At 41.5% G+C, this 24,301-nt stretch overlaps 1 protein-coding gene across 2 annotated transcripts; it reads left to right on the forward strand.

The window, feature by feature from the left end:
- Nucleotides 1–11: 11 nt before the first annotated feature.
- adss2 (adenylosuccinate synthase 2) lies at nt 12–17,784 on the forward strand. Of its 2 annotated transcripts, none has more exons than XR_003841688.1 (13): nt 12–396; nt 6,717–6,819; nt 8,233–8,301; nt 8,378–8,428; nt 8,544–8,610; nt 9,906–10,013; nt 10,781–10,862; nt 10,938–11,064; nt 13,331–13,485; nt 14,157–14,281; nt 14,383–14,480; nt 14,872–15,013; nt 15,668–17,784. XR_003841688.1 is itself a non-coding variant. In XM_029521309.1 (13 exons), the coding sequence occupies exons 1-13, from the start codon at nt 205–207 to the stop codon at nt 15,718–15,720; spliced, it is 1,380 nt and encodes a 459-aa protein (XP_029377169.1). In that variant the 5' UTR covers nt 15–204; the 3' UTR covers nt 15,721–17,784. The 2 variants fall into 2 exon arrangements, 1 of the variants encoding a protein (XP_029377169.1); XM_029521309.1 differs by having other exon boundaries at nt 15–396; nt 14,864–15,013.
- Nucleotides 17,785–24,301: the final 6,517 nt, after the last annotated feature.

The raw sequence follows: 24,301 nt of genomic DNA on the forward strand, positions 1-24,301 counted from the left end.
ACTGTTGCTGTGAGGTGAGGCGCCCTCTCACAGCCTGAGGAGGGCTCTTTGGGAGGAGCTCTCTGTGCAGTCACTGAAGTTTCCCCCGGCCGTCGAACCGTAAGCCGACTTCAGAGTGCTCCGCTCCGCTGCCGTGTGTGGTGCAGCAGCAGCAGCGCCGTGAGAAAGGGCGCACAAGTGTGTTCAGCCAGGGACCCAGCCGAAATGTCGGAAAGTGGGAGCCAGGAAGCGGCCGGAGCCCCGGAGGCCGGCGGCGGCGGCACGTCGAAGCAGACGCCCCGACCGGACGTCGGTAACAGAGTGGCCGTGGTTCTCGGTGCCCAATGGGGCGACGAAGGGAAGGGGAAAGTCGTGGACCTGCTGGCACAAAACGCGGACATGGTGTGCAGATGTCAGGTTGGTTAGCCCCTCATGCTGCGTTCACTTGCTGTGCGCCCGCTCCTGGTCAAGGTAGTCACCGGAAAACCTGCAGGAGACCTCCGGTAAAAAAAAAATAAAAAAAACAAAAACCTGCCGAGTCCACCCGACTGGTGAAGTTTGGCATTAGACCCGCAGAGCTAATGACAAGTCCGCTAGCTAAACCCAAATCTACAGTCGGCGTTCCGTTCCCGGTGTTTTGCTAATGTCACCTTGAATTCCTGCTAGCTGCTTAGCTCCTCACACCTTTAAAGCTGCCGTGAATCGTCTCCCGTCGCGTGCACATGACAGGATAACCGGAGGTCAGTGATCGGTGGGGGGGGGGGCTCATCTGGTCCATCACTTCACCCTTCTAGCTAACTGCGGAGCAGCACAGGCAGCTTTTCATTCATACCAACCGACCAGCGATCAGTTTCATCAGTCTGTCACAGTCATTTTATCCCGATATTATCTGGGATTGCGCTTCTTGCAGTATCCAAAGGCTTCATGCTCCATTGACGCTAACTCTGACCCTCCTGCTGTCCAAGGTGCCGTTTACTTACGGCTTTATGGACTGTAACTAATGCTTAAGTCGTTGGCCCCTAACCCTTAAAGCATTAGAAAATCCCATAATATTATTTCAATAAAAAATAAATTAATCAGATTTTAAGGGTGTGATTTAGGGTTTGCCAGAACCATTTTAGCCAGTTTTGTATGATGCCTGTGAATAGTTTAAATTCTTTTGTTAAAAAGTGGATTTTAGTCCATGTGAAATGCAGGACATTAACAACTGCATACATGGCAAAAACGTCGATTGGAGGGGGCCCCCCTTCCCTAAGAGATGCTAAAGGAGGATTTCCATCAACATGGCTAACCATTTCAACTTTATTAAATACAGCAGTGAAAGGCTCAACAGGGAGCCTGCTTGTGTTTTAATGAAAAAGCAGGCTGTGCTTGAGTGTACCAGGATATGTTCAACATACACAGTGACCTGCTTTGGGGGGCCTAAAGATACACTGCCTTATCATTTCAAACAGACTGGGAGGCAGCATCATGCAAAACCAGACAATTCAGCACATAAGGTGATAACATTTAACTATGTCAGAGTGGACACACAGCTCAAGCCAAACTAACACCAGCGGTGATTTTGACTTTGAAGCAGATGATGCAGATGCAGATGATGGTGAGTTACCATCCATCTTCAGTTCCTCCACACACACAAACACAATGAGTTTATGTCCTATGGACATTATCTTCAGTAATGTCCATAGGACCCCTCCACTGACTCTTTATCTGGCCTCAGTAGTTCAACTCCTGATAATTTTTGCTGAATGTGTAAGCACTCTGGCTTTGTCATGCAAAACAGGAGGATAGTGGAATCTGAAATAATAAGAGTTCTAAAAAAATGTGTTAACTTTCAGCTCTGTTTTGTTTTCCTGCCTTGAATTGGAAAGATTCTAGTTCCTGATCTCTTTGAACAGGAATAGGTATGGTATGCAGTAGAGGGCGAACTGCCGAAAATGTTTAAAATGCATCTGCTGTGACAGCCTAGAACCGCATACTCCAAGAGAGCTGAAGTCCAGCCAGCCAGCAGAGAACTCAGAACAACATGCTCAGCCTCCGATGTAAACCAAATAAAATGTATTTAGTCAACCTGTCTGGACTTCAAATGACTGGAACCTCACGTTTTGGCAATTATTCATGTGTTAGCTACAAAACGTTTCTGAACAATTCAGCTGAGTTCAGTTTGGTTGTGGGCTCAGCAAGTAGCATTGACTTCTTAATATTTTGTTACTTGATCTTACAGGCGTTGCAGGTCAGTGAATCTCAGTAGTTTCTATTGGCACTGCTGTGGAGCCTGCTTTTGTACTGTAGTGACAGACTCTCCTGTCTGGGGAGACAAACTGATCTGTGCTGAAGCAAAGAGAAACAAAAGCAAATCATTGAGAGTCATGTTTCGACCACCTGATTATTGTAACCTCAGTATTTTCTCTTTTTGGCTCTATGCTTGTCTCTACCAACTCCTAAGGGAAGTGTCTGAATCTTTAGCTCCTTAATGGTCTGCTGTGGTAGTCCCTGTCTGTCCCTTCAGCAGAGAACAGCCACCTGCTGCAGCCAAACATACATTCAGACATCAGGAACAGTGAAGTAAAACAGAATAGTTGTAGTAATTCAGGGCTCTCATAAAGATAGAGTAAAGATAAAAGCAGAAGTAAATGTAGAAATTATATAAATCGTAGTTTACTTATTATTGTTACTGTTGTATTTTTTTATTTATTTTTTTGTTGGAGATGCATTTGACTTCTCTGAAAGATATAATTAAAAGGTTAATCGTTAGAGCTGGACTAGTTAGTGACTCTAAATGAAGAATCTTTAAGCTTTTTTTATCTTCAGAATTTTAAATTGTTAGTCAGACAAAGTGAACAGTTTGAAGCTTTCCATTTCGGGCTGGAGGAAACTGCAATGGGCATTTTCTAAACAAATTTTTGACATTTCAGAGACCATATTAGTCAATCAAGAATACAATCAACTGAACATCAAAACATCTTCCTCTAGCCTTGTCAATTGTAGAGCGAGTCTGTCATCTTTTGCCTCCTCATACTCTCTATGTGGAGTTCAGGAAATTATTTTTCGGCTCTGCTGCTAGCAGGTTGACATAACAGAGATGTTCTTCAGTGTAAGAGCCTCCTAGTTTCCAGAGTCTTGTCCAGACAGGAGACATGTAAAAATACCCTGCTTCCTGGAACTGGTCCTGCTCCATACAGTATAGCATGTGCATGTATGTTAGTTAAGTGCTCACTGCTGTGAGCAGTAAGATGCTGATAGTGTTGATCTTTTTATAAAATAGGCTTTGCCAGCAGTCTTGCAGCTCGTGTTCCTTACAGTCCCAACCTTTAATATCCTAGATGTCACAGCTGGGGTTTTAGTGGGGAAATGGGCGTGTAGCTACAGACATACCTCAGTTTCCTGAGATGTCTGTAGAATATTTAGTTGTCATTGAAAAATAACATGTTATCCTTCAAAATTACACAATGGCAAAATTGCACATTTCAGAATGTGTAACCTCTATTACTTAATGTAGAAATTAATTTGGTTATGAATGAATTAATATTTTAGAGCTAGATTTCGCTTAATTTTTTCATTGCTACCTATTGGATAAGAAAAGCTTTGACTATGTTTCCATTGAATACTCTGTGATATTTTTTATATCATACAAAAAAAAGAAGCTGCAAATAAGCAAAGTTTAAGTAGACAAATGCTGTCAAACAAGCTCACCAGGTTGTTTCCTGTTCTTCTGTAGAAGAACCTGTCATGAAGCAGTCATGTTTACATTGTGACAGTCGGGTTTTGTATTTGGCTGCCAGGAGGCACGTCATTGGAAATCTTTTGTCTAATTTTAAAAAACTGATTTTCTTTGGAGGCTCCTTTACCACAGAGACTCCAAAGGGAGTCAGATGGACTCCTACCAACTGAGGGAAATATCTGTCTCTATAGTCATGTTTACTAAAACCAAGGGTCAGTTGTTGCTGCATTAGCATGTCACTAGACATTTTGGTAAATGAAGACTGTATACATGAGCACTTTTGATAAAAGACTCTTTTGAATCGAATTAAATCTCATCTGATAAAGACATATTAACGTATACATTTTTTGACACTGACATAATGAAAAGTTAGCTTTGCCATCAGGATTACAGTCAAAGATTTTATTGTTAATTTATGTAATGTGTCCAAGTGTACTGGTTGTAAATGTACTAATAAGAGAGTATTTCGTTTTACGTCACCACCACCATTAGCAGTAAAAGTAGAAGAACTGCTGTGCTTTCAGGATTAGTTGTGGATAAAGTGGATAACATCCTTGATACTGTCACTAGATATTATGTCCATCTTTGGTTTTAGATGGACAACTAAACTAAATGCAAAAGAGACCAATGGCAGGAGAGCTGAAAGAAATAAGGGCTAAATTAGGTAAACAATGTGCTCTTTAATGTTTTGAAATATTTTGTTATTATTATTATTTAATGCAACATGTTTCTTTCTTTTTAGCCTGTTGGACCAGTGGTCTGCACACGTCAGGGTGTTTCATCACTGCTTTTATCATTTACACCCGTGATTTTTCACGCTGTAGCATATTGAGGCTCCTTGTGTGTCCCTGACAATCAATAAGCACAAAGATGTTCACATACAAAATTTAAAGCACGTAAGTGTCCCTTTAACTTTATGAGCAAATGTTTACTTGGTGTAAGTTCAAACAATCTGTAAACACATATTTCCATCTGATCACTTGCCCATTTATACATGGAGCTGTAGTGTCACTCGCTTCATGCTTCTAATAAACATAAACATAGACCGCACTGCACGGCTATGAGAAAGAACCAGAGCAGTGAGATGATGGCTGTGAGAACAACACAGTGCACTAAAAGTCACAGTAAGGCTCCACAGAGCAGAGACTAATTATTATTAATGATTATCTGTGGATGAACCAATTATTTAATAAAGTCTAATGACTGACACGCGATCATCAACTATGTCACCAATCGGCAGGTCCATGTCAATCCTTTGTCAGAAGAGAAGTGCAAGTCCAAATCACTTAGAATGTCTTTAACATGGAAACCCTAACTCCAAACCCTTTAAAGAGATATGAGATAAACTTTAATCTGCCTGTCTTTTTCAAACCAGATTCTTAGGTCCTGCTGGGGATGGGAGGGATCATAAAAGTATCTAAAAAGGAGAGGCATCTCATCCCCAAAACACACACACACACACCCCTTCTGTTCCCTCCTCTCCACCTTCAGGGTACTGCTGTATCCAGGAATAACCTCTTGCGGTTGAAGCACATGCTGGGCTTGATTTTTATCCACAGGCTACAGCAGAGAAACACACCCTAGTCACAGGACAAACTTGTTGGATTGACACCTCAGGTAGTGAGTAGTGACGCAAGATGCAGAGGCATGAATGGAGCTGCATTTGCCTTATCATCACAGTAATATAATAAAATATGTTCCTTTGCTAATCTGTCCTTTACTTGCTATGCTTCGTGTTTTGTGCCAGTTTGGGAGTTAAAGAGCTGCAGGGTGTATCCTACTTGCCACTTAAACGTACATCAGACCGCCAGCAGCAGTTAAGCATGTCAGGTGGTGATGCTCACACCTGAGAATTTTCACTTCCTTCTGGAGGTGCAGCTATACTGTTTTTATCTCCAGCTCTGCTCAGTGACAGCTTGTATGCAGCATGTTGCATATTGTAGCAACAGCAAAAATATATTGTCAGAGTCAAATATGTTTTTTGTTCCCAGACATGGTGGACATGGTTTCCTATTGAAACAGAATCAATGTAAAGCTGTGATTAAATAATGTATAGTTGTTTGAAGCTTTCAAATTTTCTGTTTATGTTCCTCCAATGTCCAGATGATTAACTCGACATGTTAAGTGTGAGAATTAGATATTTTAAGAGAAATGTGTACTGTACAAGACACATTGGGCTTCAGCTCACACACTGAACACTTACTTTCCCTTGTGGCCAAACTGCCAATTACACTCAATCAATCCATGTTTTGTGTATAAAAAAGGTAATGGTTCATGAAAAAGATATTCGGTTTGCTGTCATGTATGAGGATAAAACAAGAACCTGTTTTGTTTCCAAATGTACTAATAGTTTCAGCTAAATGGAGTTATAATTGCTGCCTATTTTTCTGTTAGTCCATTATAAAACAGAGTGAATAGAGTCTCTTCTGTCTCTTGATGTTTTTAGCAGGATAAAAAGTCATCTTGTCCTGTGATATCATTTTTGGCTGTGCCTGACAGCAGCAGGTGAACCAAAATGTTGACATGGTCTGTCTCACAATCAAACTAAAAATGTTGTACTGCTTCAGTTGAAGCAGATTGTTTCTCACCTACCTGGTAACGCATCATCCTTCCAGCTATGTGTCCTTTTGTTGGAACAACATGAAGGGTGTTGACTTTCTGAAAATATTGTCTTGTCAGTCTTTGTCTTCCGCAGCAATTCTTGGCATGTTTTTGGTATTAATTATAGGGCATGGAAAGATTATTTCCATGATGATTCATACATCATGCTTTGTTTGACTTTTCCTCTGCTCACAACATCAGTTGGTTTACAATACAGAGAGACCTCTTCTTTAAGTCCGAGTGCATTTTGAGCAGAGTCTCTAAGCAACAGCACAGAGTAGCAGAAATACAAAACGAATAGACAGTGGCCAGCGGTTTGTATATTTGCTTGTTGCTACTTGCCAAACTATTTGGGCAGCTCTGCCAAAGTTGCAGGGCTCAGATTGGTCTCATGCTCTCTGTCTTGTTTCTGCAGGGCGGCAACAATGCAGGACACACAGTCGTGGTTGACTCAGTGGAGTACGACTTTCACCTCCTCCCCAGTGGCATCATCAACCCCAAGGTCACTGCCTTCATCGGTGTGTAAAGCACACAGATGCAAGCACCTAGAAACTCTCTCAGGCACTCTGATTTGTGCAACCTTAACACACGTATACACCCACTCACAATGCCAAGGCTGTTTTTATTCTATATTTTCTTGATGAGCTGATGGACTTGGTGCTCATCGAGCTCATACAGCCTCCATTTTGGCAACTGCAACAGTGAGTGTGATCAGCTTGACTCAGAGCCAGGCTGCAGGCTACACCGCATCCCTTCATCTGCAGTAACTTCATTAGCTAATGGTGTCTTACTCTTTCTTTCTTGCTTCGACCACACATCTGCATTCACCCCGTAGCTGTATGGTCTGTCAATATTTAATAATCTTTGTGCTTTTTCCTTCTCAAGTTAGATTAATGTTCCTCTGCTGCCTCAAACACTCTGAGAGAACAGCAGAATCCCCACTTGTTATCTTGATTCATAGTTTTATTTGTATTAAAGAATCTTTTCTTTTCTTTTTTTTTTTGGAAAAACAAGATAAATCACTTTATTAAGCTGCTGCACACCAAAGGCTACATGCTTGTTATATTAGTCACTCATACTGGGGAGAAGATAACCGTACAGTCAGTATATGGGAAGCCTGTGCTTTAAACAACAAACATTTCCAAACTTAACTACTTCCTGTTGCTCTTCATTGGTTGTGTCAGTGTCCTCCTCACCTTCTGCATTCCCAAAATGTTTACGCGCATGATGCTGCAAGAAAAGAGATTTGAATAGACAAATTGTGTGTGTGTGTGTGTGTGTGTGGTTGTTTCCAGAGGTACTGTCTAACACTGAATTGGGTCTTTAACCGTATTCATAATGTTATTATACTTTGTTGTGCCAGAGGGGAAAGCCTGGCGTTAACTACGCTATCATTCTTCTCCTTGTGTGTAAAAGTACAGTTGTGGCCTCCAGCAGCGTATGCTGCTCTCCCCTGTTCTTAAGCTGTGAATGGCTTTTATCCGCGCCACATTTACTGCTGCTGTGTCATTGAAAGAGTTTATTGGGGGTTAATTTTCCATATTACTTATATTTAATCTGGTTTTATTTGGTCAAGTAATTACCAAACCTTTCCCACGTATGGCAGCCCAATTAAAAAGATAATTAATGCCAACTGTGTGAACAGCCATCATCACAGCATAATTACATCCTGTAATTTGAGACAATATTTTATTGTTTTTGCTTAAATAATGAGTAAAACAATTAACAAAACAATTTCCAATTACTTTTGAGTCTGCTGACGTGAGTATTTTAAAAATTAGCTCAGTTAACCACAAACTGAACTAGGATATACACTCAAGAGCGGATGATTTTCTCTTTCTGGAGGAAGTTATGTAATTTATGGTTAAATTTTGAAAATTTAATTTTATTTATGATCATGACTGTTCTGTTTTATTTAATTTTCACCTCAGGCAATGGTGTTGTGATCCACCTTCCAGGCCTATTTGAAGAGGCAGAGAAGAATGAACGCAAAGGAAAAGGTGAGTGATGTACAGTCCTTTCAAAAGCACACAGCACAACACTGCCAGTGTCATATGGAGTTATGTTTGTGAATAGGTCTGAAGGACTGGGAGAAAAGACTGATCATCTCAGACAGAGCACATATTGGTAAGTCCTCCCAGCTTCACCCATGGACCGTTGTTTAGTCAGTGTGTGAATGCTTGAATGTTGATATGCAAAAATAGGGTGTAGATGTGTGAGTGTGTGTCTCCCTCGTCCACAGTGTTTGACTTCCACCAAGCGGTTGATGGTGTTCAAGAACAGCTGAGACAAGAGCAAGCAGGCAAGAAGTAAGAAACCTCTCAATTAAAAAATGGCTGAAACACATACATACACAAACAGATTACTTACAATGTAAAGCATTCCTGTTATCACTGAGCCATTTTATTTATTATCAATGCTGTTGTCCAAACAATTATACAACAACACTGTGCTACAATCACCTCATAATAACTGATAACATAAATGTTGCAGGCAGACAATGGAGAAGCTAAAGACCCAGGTGTTTTTTTTTTCATTAGTTGTTAAAGACCACAAGTAAAAGTAGAGGGAGTGATATTGAGAGTGCATTTTCTCCAGGGTGTGTTAATAGCGCAGTCATTACAAACTTTCAGCAGATTGCTGGACAGGATGGTGGATTTGCAGTCCTGCTGCTGGCAGTCAGAGCAGAACACAGTCACACTGCAGTCCCCATCTATGGAATACTTTATTTATATGCTTGAAAATATAGATTTCCTTTACCTACCCATAATTCAGGTTTAAATGTCTCTCAGTTCTAATCTTCAAGCGGTCCAATTAGGAGAAGCAAACAGCAAATGGATCCTTTACATTACCTAAAGTCCACTCTTACTCAAGTAAAAAATAGTCAGGATCCAGGTCTCAGAAGCCAACAAACTTTAGATAGTAGGATTCTGCATGTCTTTCTCAGGCTGCTGCTAATATGGAAACTGAATAACTAAAGATAATCAATGGCTATTGTATTCTGTTGTTCGCATATGGGGTGAGCATATTTTGCTGGGGTGGGCCTTTTCTCTCTTAATGGGTCAAGTTACAAGAGCTGCATGTTGAGTACGTCATGACAATAGTTAACTCTGGTTAACGTGTTATTTGAGTAGTCCCTCTCCGTTACATAGAAGGGCCGTGCTGTGTCTATAAAAATGGACAGTCAGAGTGTTGAATTTCTGTTTTTTGTTACTTATGAACAGTGGGTGACGTGTTTCTCTGTCATTTGTTTGCACACAATGCTCAGTAAACAACTCTGTTTTATCAGGTCATGCTTTACTCTTAATAGGCGGTTTCATCCTTTTACATGATGTGAGAAAGTTTCTTCAGTCAGACACGGGGGGGTCTGATGTCCATTGATTTACCTCTAAGTCTAATCACAGCTCCAGAGTGGTTACATCAGCCTGTGTTGTTCCTTCAAACTAAAACTACTGTGTAATTACTTGGCCTGGAGGTTTTAAGTAATTAGATGGATCAAACAATGAATATTAAAACTAAAAAAGACATGTTTTAGATTGCGACCACAAACTTACTCTACTTCTATTTTTGCTTTTCCCCTTCCTCCTCTGTCTGCCCACCTTAGTCTCGGGACAACGAAGAAGGGGATTGGTCCAGTGTACTCAGCTAAGGCAGCGCGTAGTGGTCTCAGGATATGTGACCTGCTGGCTGACTTCACTCAGTTCTCTGAAAGGTCTGTTCCAGTTGTACAAGATGAAATTTCTGGGCTTTTAATAAAATCTGTATTTAAGAAGGTTGGGTTCCCAGTGGTTTCGAAATACTGATTTTCTGCCTATCATGACACATTCAGTCAGTCGGAAACTTTATCTGCATGGATTTTGAGTTAATTATGGTTCAATTAGGATAAAAGGAATACTTTTACACTGTGCTACAAATCACTTCGTATTCCTGTAATATCTGGAACTAGTAACAGATGAAATTTGAGCAAGTTAAAATTAAAGTACAAAAGGAAGTAATGCCTTAAACGCACATTTATACGGTGCACATCAGCCCAAATTAAATACCTTTTGGAATAAAAACAATATTCCAATAAGTGAAAAGAGGCAAAATTGTGGCAAAAGCAATTAAAAAGCTGCTCTGGACCATTTCTTCACACAAATGATAACTTTAACCAACTATAGCCTAAACTTTTTCCGAAACTGCCGTATGGTGAGCCCTCAGGGCCAAAGTAAGCTCTTCTGTCTCCTGAGGTACTGTGGCCAATCAGCCATCAGGATGGAAGCTCAATGGCTCCTCAAGCCAAACACCACTTGCAGGACAGTAAATTAGAGCCATTTTGTTCCAGAGTTTTGTTCCTGGTTTATAATTGGGCCAATGAATCTCATAGGAAAAAGCAAAGAATGTTTACAATCTCATTACAACGAGATTATCACAACCTGGCCAGTGGCGTAAAAGACAGTGAGACGGAGGAAATAAACACGTCATTGTTACCTATTACAGGTATAAAGTACTGGCCCAGCAGTACAAGGCTATGTACCCAACTCTGGAGATCGACATAGAGGGAGAGCTGGTCAAATTAAAGGTAACCAAAATTTAACTCAAATATTTCCATAAACATCAAATTACTTTACAACATTTAAATTCTTTGTTTTTTTAGGATTATGTAGAGCGGATCAAGCCCATGGTGAGAGACGGCGTTCACTATATGTACGAGGCCCTTCACGGTCCACCGAAGAAAATCCTAGTGGAAGGAGCCAATGCTGCGCTGCTGGACATAGACTTTGGTCAGTACACCACTAGGTGTGCATGTGTGAAGTATGATGTGTACCACAATTAAGCACGTCTTCCTTAACTTGTTTAGTCCAGTATATTTTCCAATAGTCCCTCTGATGATAAGGCAACATCCTTGTGCTAACCTGAGATTAAATGTCATTTCTATATGCAAAGAGCTTTTTGGTGCATCTACGGAGACTCAGTACTGTTACCCTCAAACACTTAAGCTTTTTGATGCTCTTTACAAAAGCCTGCTCGGAGCTCAGACTAGGAATGATGGTAAGTTTTGTTTTTTTTTTTTAACTGCTACTGATGTGTTCTGGCATCCAAACTTGACATGCACGCTCACGAATTTAACCCACCTCAATGCCACCTTACTGTGCATGAGCATAAAGGTCACAAAGTCAGTCAGAATTGCATTGTATCAGTAAATCCAGAAATCTTCTGAAATGGTTAGGTGTATTTTCCTTCTCAGATAATACCTCACTAAATGTATTAGTCTTTTAGATGTTGTAGTGTGTCACTGCAATGGACCAGAGCAATGAGCCAATAAAACCACACCTGAGGTTCATTGCTGGCTATTTTCTAAAGCCATGCTTTTAATAACTGGTGATTTTAGTTTCCTGGTGGTTGAATTATCTCTCTTACTGACTGACTAAATTTATTCTTAATTAGGAATCCTGAATTCTTTACCATCACCCTTATTGAGACTAGTTTTAACTTTGGGAGCAGGTAGGACTTCAATATTCAGCTGAATAGCACTGAGACAGGAGACATGGCTGCTGAAGAGATTGAACCAGTATAATCAAACATTGGGATGATTGGCATGTGGGCAGCTCACAGGATGGAAGACTGCTGACCTCAACTGAGGAGGTGATAGAACGGTGGAAAGAGCACTTTGGGGAACTTCTGAACCCCACTAAGCCACCCTCTGTAATGGAGACAGGGCTGGGGGATTATGGGGAATCACCGTCAATTTCTCTGGGTGAAATCACAGAGGTAGTTAAACAACTGTGGCAAAGCTCCAGGGGTTGATGAGATGAGAGGGTGTGTGCCAATTAAAGGGGCATTGCACTTCTCAGCGTCCCAGAAAAACTCTACTCTAAGGTACTGGAATGGAGGCTCTGTCCCGTTGTCGACCCCCAGATTGAAAAGGAAAAATGCAGATTCTACCCTGGTTGTGGAACAACGGACCTGCTCTTTACCTGGGCCTGGGAATGCAATCTCCCAGTCCACATGTGGACATGTGGAGACGGTGCGTGACTGGGTGGGGTGAGGGCCATCCGATCCGGATATGCCCAAAACGAGAGCTGTGTGCGAATATTTGGCAGTAAGTCACTCATTTCCGGTGGGTGTTTGCCTCCACCACGGCTGTACCTTATCTCTGATTCTGTTCATGATATTCACGGAGGCTCAGCCATGGTGAGGAGGAGTTGCAGGTCAGTAGCTGGAGGGTTGCATCATTGCTTTTTGTGGATGATGTGGTCCTTTTAGCACCATCCGCCTTTGATCTACAGCACTCACTGGATCGGTTCACAGCTGAGTGTGAAGTGGCTAAATCTAAGGCCATGGTTCTCCATATGATTTCCAACTCCAAGTGAAGGAGTGAAGGAGTTCAATTACCTCAGGGTCTTTTTCACAAGTGAGGGAACTCTGGAGCGTGAGATTAGCCAGAAGGCAAAGCTCTCGATCTAGCAGACAATCTTCGTTCCTACCCTCACCTATGGTCATGAACAAAAGAACAAGATTGTGGAAACAAGCGGCTGAAATAGGTTTTCTTCACAGGGTGGCTGCGGTGTCCCTTAGAGATAGGGTGATAATCTCAGCTTTAAAAACACTTCAGGTGATATGTAGTTTGGCTGCTGAGTTGACTGATCACCAACATTATTAACAGTGGCAGCACAAACAGCTCGTGGGAGTAGTCAAGGTGGTTTTAAAGTGCATTGATTCCTATAGAGTCTGTTAGACAGCACCTTCTGTCCTTAGACCCTCAAATTGGATATGGAGAAAGAGGACTTTTTTTTTTTTTTTTTTCTTTTGAAGAGGTTGGAAATGTCCCATTCACATGTAGAGATGGGGTTGGTGTGGTCGGTGGCAGTTTTCTTGATTTTTTTTTTTTTTTTTTTTTTTTTTTTTGCAGGAGCCACAGGGTGAGGATTTAAAAACTTCTGCTCCAGTGAAATCACTCCACTTTTTTCCGTTGCATGCTTGTCCAACCAAAATCTGGAATATAATGGAATGATGTGATCAGTCTTCACTCTCTCCCTGTCATTGCAGGCACGTACCCATTTGTGACATCATCTAATTGCACAGTGGGTGGGGTGTGTACGGGTCTTGGCATGCCGCCTCAAAACGTCGGCGAAGTTTACGGGGTTGTCAAGGCGTATACCACTAGAGTGGGAATTGGAGCCTTCCCCTCAGAGCAGAACAACGTAAGAGGACACACACCATAACTTGGACCACTTTAAAAAATGGTGAATCTCACATAGGATTAGGATTTTCTTTAGTAACCGATTCATTGTCTAGTCGATGCGATGCCAGAAATGGTCTGAAAAGGTCATTAACATCTTCAGAGCTCTTGTTTTGTTAAATCGTAGACCAGAATACAGACTTTCAGTTTACTTTCATTTAATGCACAGCAAAACACATTTAAAAAATTACCAAAATAATGATATGATTGTGAAAATAGTATTTAATTAATTTCCTGTGAGTTAACAAATTGACAAATGGACTAATCTTTGCTGCTTGACTTATACTGTCAGCACGTTCATGTGATATTTAGGCCTTTCATGCTCAAAACATGATGGCATGATTATTAGTTTTGTTTTTGAACAGAGCCAATTGGAGGAAGTTCTGCGTCACTGCTGCCAATAAACCTGCAATTAACTTCATTTGTTACGGCCAGTAAATCTTTCTGTGACTCCTGCTCCTGGCTGAAACTGAAGCCTGAATGCAGAGGCTGATGTTTTAACAGCTGAATAATTCTGGCCTCTGTTGCTTGAAGTTCTGTCGAATGATGATAAGCTCCTTGAAATGTCTATGGAAAAAACTCTATGTCAGTCTATGGATTGAGACTGACAACAATTTGCTTTTTTGTCTACAGGAGGTTGGAGTGCGGCTGCAGACGCGGGGGAAGGAGGTAGGCGTGACCACGGGCAGGAAGCGACGGTGTGGCTGGCTGGATCTGGTGCTCATCAAATACGCACATATGATCAATGGCTTCACCGCGTGAGTTTAAAGCATTTTTGTTGTTTGAATTAAACAATGAAACAATGCTCAGAGAGGCCCACTCATTCAGCTGGTTACAATCTCTTCCTGTTGTCTTCCAGGTTAGCCCTCACCAAACTTGACATACTTGATGTGTTCCCAGAGATCAAAGTGGGCGTAGCGTACAAAGTTGATAACCAAACTATACCTCACTTTCCCGGTGAGCTAATGTGTGAATGAGTTTGCCTTCTTCTTGTGGCACTTGTGCGTCCTTTTTTCCCTTGACATGTTGTTAGTTATTTATTTATTTATTTATTTCATATCACACATTTTTTGTTTTTGAAATGACATTTGGACAATCTATATATTGCCAGGAGTGGGGAAAAAAAGCATATCTGCTTTCAGTGGATCTTTTCTAAGCTGGCCCATTTCTAGCTTTCCTGCTTGCTACAGTCAATGTGATTATTTATAGAAAGCTCAATTTTGCGACTGAAACATATTGATCTGTTGTGACAGCCGTCTGATTGGAGTCGGCTGTAAGGCTAATGGTGTGATATTACCCTCCCTCCCCCCCAACCCCTCTTCTCATTGATTCTGTGCCAGCCAATCAGGAGGTGTTGCAGCGTGTTGAGGTCCAATATGAGATGCTGCCTGGCTGGAACAGTGACACCTCAGCTGCTAGAAGCTTTGAAGAGCTTCCTGAGAATGCACAGAAATATGTCCGCTTCATTGAGGAGCATGTGAACGTGCCTGGTATGATCTTTTGTTTGATCTTTGGGTGCTGCATAGTTGGTAACATATAGGTAAATTATGCGTCAGTCTTGTTGTCTGTGAATCTACAATCACTTTTGATCCCGCAGCAGTTGCATTCATGTAATGAAGTGATTCAGTGTGGCCTCACTTGGGTGAGCTTCTGATACTTTTATCTTTGGTGTGGCAGTGTTGCTGCACACTGCTCAGGTCCTTCAGTGTTGTGATTATCCAGCAGCATCCTTCATAGGTCACCAGTAAGTCAATAAAGTGGAAAAGGGCCAAGCAAAGAGTGAACATAGATCAAGGCCCTTCGCTGGATCACAATGCAAACTACTCCAAATAGTTAGTTGTGCATATGCACTACTTTTTGAATTTGAACAGGGTATCACAGCTTGACTATTCAATTCTTTTTTTCCTCTCTTCAAAGAGATGTTCCCACTGAACACTTGACAATGTACAATTCACACGCTAGTGCAAAGCTCTTCCAGTCTGTCTGACACTGACGCACCAAAAAAAGGAGACAGCACATCATCACCATTAATATTGTTGGCCAAACAATTGGCCTGCTGGATTTATAGTAACCTGGTTATTGCAGTGAATCTCAGATTATCTGCACAACTTCACGCACTGACATCCTCTCCCGTGTTTCCCCAGTCAAATGGATTGGAGTGGGCAAGTCTCGGGAGTCCATGATCCAGTTATTCTAGACTGAGGGAGAGGAGACACAAGCCAAGTGGAGGCACAGCAGTGAAATCAGCCCCACACACAGCCTACCTACCTGTCTCAACTCTCCAACTCTGACACCACCATCGTGTCTCTTCTTAGCGTCATCAGACTGTCCCATGTTACAGACCAGATCGTTCCAGGTCGTATTCCCATCAGACTGACCTCCTTGCACGAGTGGTTCTCCATGTCTCCACAGTCCAGCCCCTGTTGTAGCCATTTATTTCAGACACGCAACAGCCTAGGCAACACCAGCTGCCCTCAGGTTCGAGAGAGGACATGAGGGAATGGACTCAACACACTAAAACACACACACAAACACACACAGACACAGACAGGGGATCACTGCCTGAAGGAACTGTCCACTAATGTTTGTTTGGACAAACTTTGTTCAAGTGTATTTATGTTACTCTGTGCTCTGTTTTAAATGTGCTGTGCCACTCTGGTGTAAATCAGTTCATAAGTTGGAAGAAGTTTTAACTTGGGCACTTTAGATGCTTTGGACTTTATCTGCTTTATGGTTTATTCTGTCAGGTCAACACATCCTGAGTTTTTAAAGGGATCTGTTAATATTTTAAATGTGTCTTTTTGTGATTGTTTTGTTGCCATCAGACAAAAAGACTTCTTATATTGCCTTGTCATTGAACCCAAAAATTTGCTTTGAAACTAGCCTTCCTGAAACAAGGTTGATGAAATGATGACGTGTCTTTACACACTGAGAGAAGTCTCCTGTTCCTCAGTTTGATTTTAGCCTGTAAGAACCGTAATAATAATTTTTTCAAGTGAAAATTTTGGTATAATTATCACTTGCTACTTTGCAGTATCCACTACAACATTGTGTTGAAGTGTTAGAGGAAGTCAGCAGTAACCGTGTGGATCACACAACACTTGGGTTTTGTTTTCTTGTTGTTTTTTTTTCAAGAGGTCTTGTGCCATAAATACAACACAACTTGTTACCCTTATTCTTGTAACCCCATAATTCCATTCGCACAAATGAAACAACAGAAGCAGAGATATTCTGAGTTTTAATCTTAATTATGACGTCAAGCTCTTTAAACACTGGATCCTACATACTCAGTTGTGTCTTTCATTGCATCTCAAACACACTAAAAAGGTATAGATGGTGGAACACGGACATCTTTCAATAAATGAAATAAATAAAGGTGCACGCAACATTCATCAGATGACAAGAAAAACATTGTACATTGATAATATAACACAGCACTCATTATATTGTGTAATTTACTTTAACAGTTGACTTTGGCTGATGTGAGATGTCCACGTTTGGTTTTAGGCACTTCTGTTGGATTCATAGCCAGTGGACGAGTTTGGCAGTACCACCGGGATGTCGTCATGAACTTTGTTTACAAGGTCCAAGCCTGCAATAGCCGTTATGTTAAATTGGTACAAATGTAGTGTTTGAACCACCACAGAAGGAATAAAACTTCTTCCAATTCTTAGTGAAGCTCGTCAAAAGTTTGGTGCCACAAATATTTCATAAACACATATTTTATACATTTATTTATTAACCCTAACCCAAAATAAATTTTCCCAATTACAGTTTAATTATATAATTATAATTATAATTTTTTTTTTAAAGCCAAAATCAGAAGCAGCCAGTGAACTGAAGTTACATATTTCAGGTTCAGGTGTTTTATTGTACAACACAGTTAAATATAAACATCATTACTTGCATCGGCTTGATACCAGAACTTCATAGAATCCATTTCTCTGGGAAGCATTTAGTCCATTGGTCAATATGTATCCTTCAATTGATGAAAAAATCTTGTCTGTCAAAGTCAAAAATATGAAACTTGATGTATTCCATCTGATCCTAAATGTAATGCTCACTTATGGTCTGAACCACTTCTCTCAGGACACTCATTTTTTATCAGCATTAACTAAACTGAACTTATCCAAATTAACTCATATTTAAATTTATGTTGTTTTTTTTTGGGCGGGGGGTTCTCGCAAAGCACTTTTGCATGTGTCAGAAGAGGCAAAGCTGCTGCCATTTATAAACAAAATAAATCATTCATATAAATGTATCTAGTGTCCCCTAGTGGTGGTGAAGAGGGATGAGCGCTGAACCAGGACTAATTCATCTCTATCGGCTTTTCTGAACAGTGTGTGTGTTCATCCGTCTCCTGTTTAATAGCTGTGTCTTTTTTTTCCCTGCTGTGTTGATTTCACATTTATCCCTTTACTTGCTCTCACTGCCAACTTTCACTGAACTCCCTTTCCCAGACTCCTACCATGGCGAGACTAAATGAATGTTTCAGACAACACACACTATTCTCACAAAAACTGTCTTTTGTTCTGATTCTACCAGTTCAAGTGCAATTTCCCTTTATTTTATTTTGAGAAAAGTAATTTTCAGATTAGAAAATCATAGCATCTACCCAGATATGATATTTTGTGGCCTCCAACAGAAAATAAAGGTCTTTGGGCTTGAATGATATTTGGTTGCAGAGCCTGAGTTTGTAATGTCGTGTTTTTGAGACAGATGTAACAACCAGAGCTCCAAATTCAGTGTTAAGGAACAGAAACACACACGCACACATATATATACATGGATACATATCCAGTTACACAAGAAAAGGTGATAATAAAGGGTCCAGCAGCATAAACAGTCACATACCACATTTTGCTCAAAACACTCAAGGAACCTGGAAGAACAGCAACATTTCACCAGAATGTGCTTGAAAGCAGGCAAATTTTTGAAAAAAAATCTGCACTTGTAAATTTCACATTTTGCCAAAATAAACAGGTTGTCATATTGAACTTCTGCATTCTTGTTCTGAAGGTATTTCCTGAATAAATGTCCAACAGAACTATCTAAATTGATGTGTTTATGAATTCATGTGAGTCCAAATGTATTTGTGAAGCTTTAGGTGACAAAAGAGACACGTGATGAATGATTCCCAGCCGAACCTCATGTGTTAGAGATTGCTTTCCAGGGTTGGAGGGAGGCACCAGACCGCTACATCAGGGGACGTATGAATGGACTAATATACTGGTGGGACGTGGAAGTGTGAATGCTCCTGAAATGGCCTCATTTGTTTGACAAATGTGAGTAAGAATTATTTCCATCTGGTTCACAAACAAAATCTGTGGTCAGTTGTTTTGAGGTTTTGGCTAGAGCTGGTGAGCATTTCTGAACAGCACTTTAACGCCACTTTAACTCACTTTAACAACAAAAGACAAACAAAACACAATAGTCACAACTACAGAACAGACATGAGAAAATAGTATATAAGTCTCTTTAAATCCTGTTAATACGATTCCAGTATTCTTCTTTATACAGTTAATTTATAGATTATTTTTTTAAGCACATTTTTGCAGAAACAGTTCTGTTTTAGAGGAAATCAGTCTGGCTGTTGGCCCCTGTTGGCCCCAGTACAAGGCCCACACAGAACTTTATTCAGGGTGCACCAAATATTCCTCCAGCGTCTGAATGAAAACCTCAGACCTAGACAGATAATATATCTCAGATTTACTCAAACAAGACGCACGTTCGAAGCCCAGAACAGACAAACTTCTCAATTTGCGGCAGCAGTGTTTTTTTTTTTTGTTTTTTTTTTTTTTGTTGTTGTTTTGGTTTTTTTTGAGGGGTCAGTCGTCAGATAATCTCAAATATGAACGTGCAGTTTCTTTTACGGGCACTAGAGGGAGCCATTTGACGGTAAATGGCTGTGATTGTTAAACACTTGTTAATCCAAGAGACCGAGGTGGTTCAGTTCGACAAAGCAGACCAAGCCATGCACAGGTAAAATTAGGTTGAAGAGGATTCACGTCAGTCTCCCTCCTCTCTGCTAGCATTTGCTAGAATACTGCCACAGACTCACCTGCAGCTCATTTTCCTGCCCTCACCAACTTCCTCTCCCCATTTGACTACATCTGAATACGGCAACAAGCCCTGAAAACCCACAAACACTCACATGTGCAGAATTTGCCCAGATGCATCCGGCTTTCAGTGCGAGCCAAGTGCAAAAACACATTGCTTGGTTTTCAACTAACTGCCTGGTGTACCAAACTCCACAGCTGTCCAGAGTGAGATCGTCCTGTTGAATAAATAGTGTCACCTTGAGGCACACATACACACACATAGTGTGTGGAAGCTGGCATGGATCCTAAGTATTGTGTGACTATGTTGATGAGAGGCTGGATGCTGTCACAGCAGGCCAGAGGGCACCAATGCCCCATGATTTGGGATCGGGCCTGTGCTAATTTTGCAACCAGATGCCCCTCCCTCCTATTTACCCCCTCACCATCCATCACCTCCTCCTCCCCCTTCATGCACCTCTCATTCAAACCTTTCTACCCTCCAAACTCAACCTCCATACCGAACCAACAACCCCTTCATCCTTTCTATGTGCTGCCCCCCCACCGCCCTTCTCCTTCATTTGAATCCCACAGTGAGGCCTCTTTGTGCAGTGGCTGCTGCTGCATTGTGCTGCAAAGGGAAGCTGAGTAATGGACAAGCAAATGAGTTTTCTCCTCTGGTGTTAGGGCGCACATGCTCTGCTGCACTCACCTAATGTACACAAACACAAATCACGCACGTGCACACACTTCCAGGACGAGTTCTGTCAAAGTCTCCTCTGTCCCTCCATGTGGCCACTTCTGTCTCCCCGCTAAGGTGGCCTGACTTGAGAGCAAAGGTTAACAACTAGTAGCATCTCTGTCACATATTTTGCTTTGGCTAACACACCTGCCACATTCTTCTACAGTCTGACATTTTACAATAAAGCACAGTAACAATAAAAGTTCATCTTTAAGTTATATTTTCTTCTTTTTACTTGAGCCAGGAATGTTACACTCCTTTGCTCCAGGACTTTGGGTTAGGGTTAGGGCTAACCCTAACCCTTGTGGCACCAGAGCTGTGAAAATCTTCAGAGATCAGATTAAAGTTCAGGTCAATGTCAAGCTTTTCTCTCTGAGAATGGCAGATTTAGGGAAAAATCAACCAGCTACTATTTCCTTTGTTTTATCTAACAAAACACAAAACGAATTTCATATCATAGCTGTTACAGACCCAGCTACTCTTGATGAGGTTGATTTAAGGCAGCTATACTCTGCTTGTTCAGCGCTCCTGACCAACCCGGAGAGTCACCACCTGACCTGTGCCTCCAACCTCTCTGTGGAATGTGCGGCTGTAAAAGCCCAAAATGTTGTTTTTACTCCCTGTCTCGCCTGACCCTGTTTCACCTGCTTCAGTTCCTCCCTGCTTCTCTTCTTCGCAGATACCCCCCCCCCCCCGAACTGTGGCCACTCTGTTAAAGAGCCCATAGGCAGCAGATGTGTGGCGGCCGGCACTGTTAACAGCTGTCAGCTCTTATATCAGCTCCTGTTAAGTCTCTAACCCCACACGGCTGCCCGAACGTCCCGCTAACAACATTAACTAAGAGTGAAATTCAGCCTGGGGATCATCAGAACAGGTTTTTACACAAAGAGTAAAGACCTGTTCAGAAGTAACAGATCATCAAATAATCCAACCCTAATATTTGCGACTGTATGTATTCAGTAATTTCCTCTTCTTTCCTCCATTTCAACCTGATAAAAAGATCACCTAAACTTTAATTCAGCATCTAGTTATTGAAATACAAGAGGAAAAGAACAACAGCTGTTAATTCAACCAAACATTACTCATGCTAAAGTTAGAAAATTAGCTTGATGTGAAAATTTAATTGAGTAGGTGTGGAGCTTTTTTTTTTTTTTTTAAATACATGGCTGTGAGTAATGAAAGAAAATGAAAAAAAAGAGCTCCAGCTTGACCATATTGTGAGTATATACATGTCCAACCACTTCAGCTCTGCCTTCTACACTGCTGTTTACACAATGTCCTGGAGGAAATATACTTTGTCGGGCCAGCTTTGCTAAAAATAGTTTTTTGAAAACATCTCCAGCTGTTATTTTACATATTGCATTTGTTGTATATAAGATATCCGGATCTTTGGATCTATGAGACTGAACTGTGTTGGCTGGGTCTACCTGCATGGCCAGTCTAGTTCTTATCCTTATCTTTCGTAGGATTCCTGTTCATTAACCATTTGCCCTGACAAAGGTCTTTTGTTTTACAACTTAACACCTGCACTGTGAAGAGCCTTCCTTTCTCAACACTGCATTTGTTTATCCTTCTTGCACCTCAACGTTGTGTTGCCAGTGCAGAGCTTTCCCAAAAATTACAAATACAAATGCTCTTCTCATATTCAGTAGAATTAAATCCCATCCTCGACGGAGAAGAGCTTTTGCATAAATATAATTCTCTGTTTTCCCTTTTAAAGCATGAGAATCCCTCAAATGAAGTTGCACCTGTCCACCAAACCCTTCGATGTTGGATTTGGGGGCAGCTTCCAATACTTATTGTAACTTTGATAAACTACCATGACCTGCTTTGGGTTGAAGAGAGACTGCTGACAAAAGTTGTCTTCTCCTTCCTAATCATGTTTCTGTGAGATATGACCACAGGTATCAGCTTCAACACTTTGGCCTGTAAATGTGTTGAGATGACGTTGCGTACCACTTTGTTTCAAACAGATCCCATTTCCAACCCCCCACCCCCCGCTCAGCATGTGGACCCTGTCCAAAGCCTTGCTGCCCATCTCTGGCAGCTTCACTCCTAGCCTGTCACCCCTCCTGCCTCCTGTCCCTCTGCTGAAAACTCACTCATGTCTGGCTTTCACAGCTGCTCAAAACCCCAGATTCAACCCTGCTCCCTGCCCAAGCCTGTAAGCCCCCCCCCCCCACCACTCCCAATCTCAACTCCAACCCCGGGTCCCAGCCTCTGGCCCAGAGCTTTTACCTTCTCCCAAACCCAGCTGCTGTCACCTTCCCAGCCGTCCAGCCCAGCATGAGAAGCCCAGCAGCTGTTGATCAATGGGCAGCCGGAGCCAACGCCTGCCTGTCCCCTCCCCTGACCTCCTACCCTTACACAGACACACGCTCACACACACACACTCAGATGCACGCACACACTCCCCAGGGAGGCAACAGATGGGGGTCAGCCAGAGGAAAGGGGTGCGGTGGGCTCATAAGGGCTGGGCTAGGTGTATGTTTGGGTCTGTATCGGTGAGCCATTATGTGTTTTTGTTAAATGTCTTCTTCCTAAATTAGATAGATTTATTCTGGGTTGTTTTTTGTTTTGCAAGTGTGTGTTCTACGTGTGTGCTTGTGTGTGTTTGTGTGTGTGTAAGTGAGTGTGTGTGTTTGAAGGGCTGTGGCTGGACATTTGCTAGCCGCGTGTCTCCAGTATGGACAGGTGTTGGTGTCAGCAGTGTCCAGACTCATTTCAGCAGCTGCTGCCACCCCTTCCCTTCTTCCTATCCCCCAGTTTTCTCCTCTTATGTCCCCCCCCCACCCCCCCACCCGACAGATGTAGCCACACCACACCACCACCTCTCAGCTTTTTATGGGCCCAGCCTGTTTTGACTTTAAATATTTGCCCAGGAGGCGTTCCGTTTGGGTGAAGAGGGGTTGAAGGAGGATGGGGGAGGTTTGCAATATCACACACACACACGTTTTCTCTCTGAGTGAGTTTGGACACCTATACGCCCCATTAACACACAGCTGTACAGCAAACATTAGGAGGTGTTTTTTATTTTATTGGTAGTATACAAACCACAACTATGATCTCTGGCCCTGATGATGAACATCAGCTGACAAGTGACTTTATTCCACGTGAACAAAACATCACCTGTAGGAAACACTCATCTCTAAGTCAGTAAGTTTCACTGTCGAGATCAAGAGAGACACAAATTCTGTGAGTAATTATTCAGTAATAGTACTATTATAAAAGCAAATTCAATCACTATTATTCTTGCTGCCCTTCAATTTTTAGCAATATTTTTTTGTAATAATAATATAAACCAATATGATTATATGTGATATGAAAAGTCACTTAATGACAAACCCAGACAATTATCAGATGACCGTAGATTTTCTTTAGATAATTGTTAATTCCTCCCAGCAGCTCACTACCATCTCAGTAGCAAGCAGCAGACAGCCAAAGTATGACTATAGCTGATGAACAGAGTAGCATTTAGCTCTGTAGAGCCACGTATTTCCCTCAGGAGTCAGTGGAGAGTGAAAAGAGCTTAAAAAAAAAAATGAGAGAGAGCATTGGGCTTGAAACACAGTTCAAAATATCAAAATATCAAAATACAATTATAACATTGTGCTGTTGCTGCTTAATGAAGAAACATGTAAAAATGCCAGCGATCTGTCAGCTTACATTGTGCATTTTTGCACAATAATTCATCCCAGCTTTGGGGCAACTGCACAAAAGAAATGTGAGAAATGTTTCTAGAAAAGAGCACTCAATTAATAGCTACACTTGTAGTCCTCATTTCTATATGCTGCGCAGAAAGAAGAGCGGAAACACCAACAGACTAAAACTGTGCATCAACAAACAGTAATCTCAAGGTGACACATTCACTGTGAAGTCTCGTGTTTTTCCAAAAAAAAAAAAAAAAAAATCTTCTGATCCATCAGAGAGAGAGAGAGAGAAGTTAGAGAGGAACGTGGATATGAAAGTATGATATACAGTTGGGGATTGGAGTTGAA

This window comes from Echeneis naucrates, chromosome 15 (genome assembly GCF_900963305.1).
Source record: "Echeneis naucrates chromosome 15, fEcheNa1.1, whole genome shotgun sequence".
NCBI classification, from domain to species: Eukaryota; Metazoa; Chordata; class Actinopteri; order Carangiformes; family Echeneidae; genus Echeneis; species Echeneis naucrates.